The following is a 1,390-nucleotide window of genomic DNA, read 5'->3' as shown; positions in this document are numbered from 1 at the left end:
ATTCCTTAAATATATTGTTTGCAATGAAAGCAAGATGCTCAGAATCTACAGATTCATTGGGTGGGTGAGGGGCCTTTGTCAGAATGTGGAATGTTCTGGAGGGGTCTTGGCTTGGCTAATTCTCATCAACTGTATCTGTTCAATGCATTATACTTTCAAAAGAGTTTCATTTGTACACATCAGAAACATTTACACTTTATTTAAACCTTCTTACAAAGAACAATGCATCTTCCACTATATTGAATTTAGGTGCAACAGTTTAATTTACTTTTATTCACATTGTTTTAAAACTTTCAACGCAAACAATTTCAAAATCTATGAAGAAATAAAACCTACCATTAAGCAGATCTCCATCTTCAAGAGGACGAGCATCTGGTATTCCATGACAAATCACTTCATTCACAGAACTGAAAGACATAGGTGACTTGTTTCATAAAACTCTGCCTCAAATTCACAATATAGCTTAAAACTTCCAAGAAATAAAAAGTCACGTATAAAGTAAGAATGCATAATCAATACTACTGTAGAAAAAAGGTGGAGATTTTATCATCTAATTAAAATAGTTTTAGGTGAAAAATTACACTTTAACTCACTTCTATACTGCACATAAAAATCCATGGACATTTCATCCATGTGCTCATGCTTTCAGTAAAAATTAAACAGCAACGATTTTGAGGTTGTAAAGTGGTATTATCTCTATTAGAAGCATACTACCAGATGACTTACATTAAATTCTGATATGAGATAAACATACCTTAATTAAGTTTGCACAAAAATGCTACACTGACTTGACAGAAAAATAATAAACAAATACAAGTAGGATAAAGAAAAACCCCCAATTTTCAAATAATTTTTCTCTCAATCACAGTTCTATCTATTCAAAATCAAAATACAAAATCATATGTTTCTTAAGAACAAAAATATATTTTTGGAATAATGGTCCCACGATACATCAGGGGTAATCTAGTGCTGTACAAAACAGGCTCACACATCAGGACACTGTTGAAATAATGTACACAATATATATTAGGACACTGTTGAAATCATGTACACAATACATATCAGGACACTGTTGAAATCATGTACAAGATACATACCAGGACACTGTTGAAATCATGCAGCACAATACATATCAGGACACTGTTGAAATCATGTACAAGATACATACCAGGACACTGCTGAAATCATGTAGACAATGCATACCAGCATACTGTTAAAATCATGTACACAATACATATTGGAATATTACTGAGATAAAACACGCAATACATACCAGGACACTCTTGAAATCATGTACACAATACATACTAGGATATTACTGAGATAAAACACGCAATACATACCAGGACACTCTTGAAATCATGTACACAATACATACTAGGATATTACT

At 32.4% G+C, this 1,390-nt stretch overlaps 1 protein-coding gene across 1 annotated transcript in view; it reads right to left on the bottom strand.

Annotated features, from left to right (window-relative positions):
• The window catches only part of LOC106459273 (methionine aminopeptidase 1-like), a 42,601-nt gene that overhangs the window by 12,576 nt on the left and 28,635 nt on the right, over positions 1-1,390 (bottom strand). Inside the window, exon 8 of the mRNA XM_013918882.2 lies at positions 337-407. Within this exon, the coding sequence (XP_013774336.1) occupies positions 337-407 (71 nt within the window). The remainder of the gene's footprint in view (positions 1-336; positions 408-1,390) is intronic.

Source organism: Limulus polyphemus, unplaced genomic scaffold, assembly GCF_000517525.1.
Source record: "Limulus polyphemus unplaced genomic scaffold, Limulus_polyphemus-2.1.2 Scaffold584, whole genome shotgun sequence".
In the NCBI taxonomy this organism is placed as follows: Eukaryota; Metazoa; Arthropoda; class Merostomata; order Xiphosura; family Limulidae; genus Limulus; species Limulus polyphemus.
The sequence above is the reverse complement of the archived record's forward strand: the minus strand, read 5'-3'. Positions and strand labels throughout refer to the sequence as shown.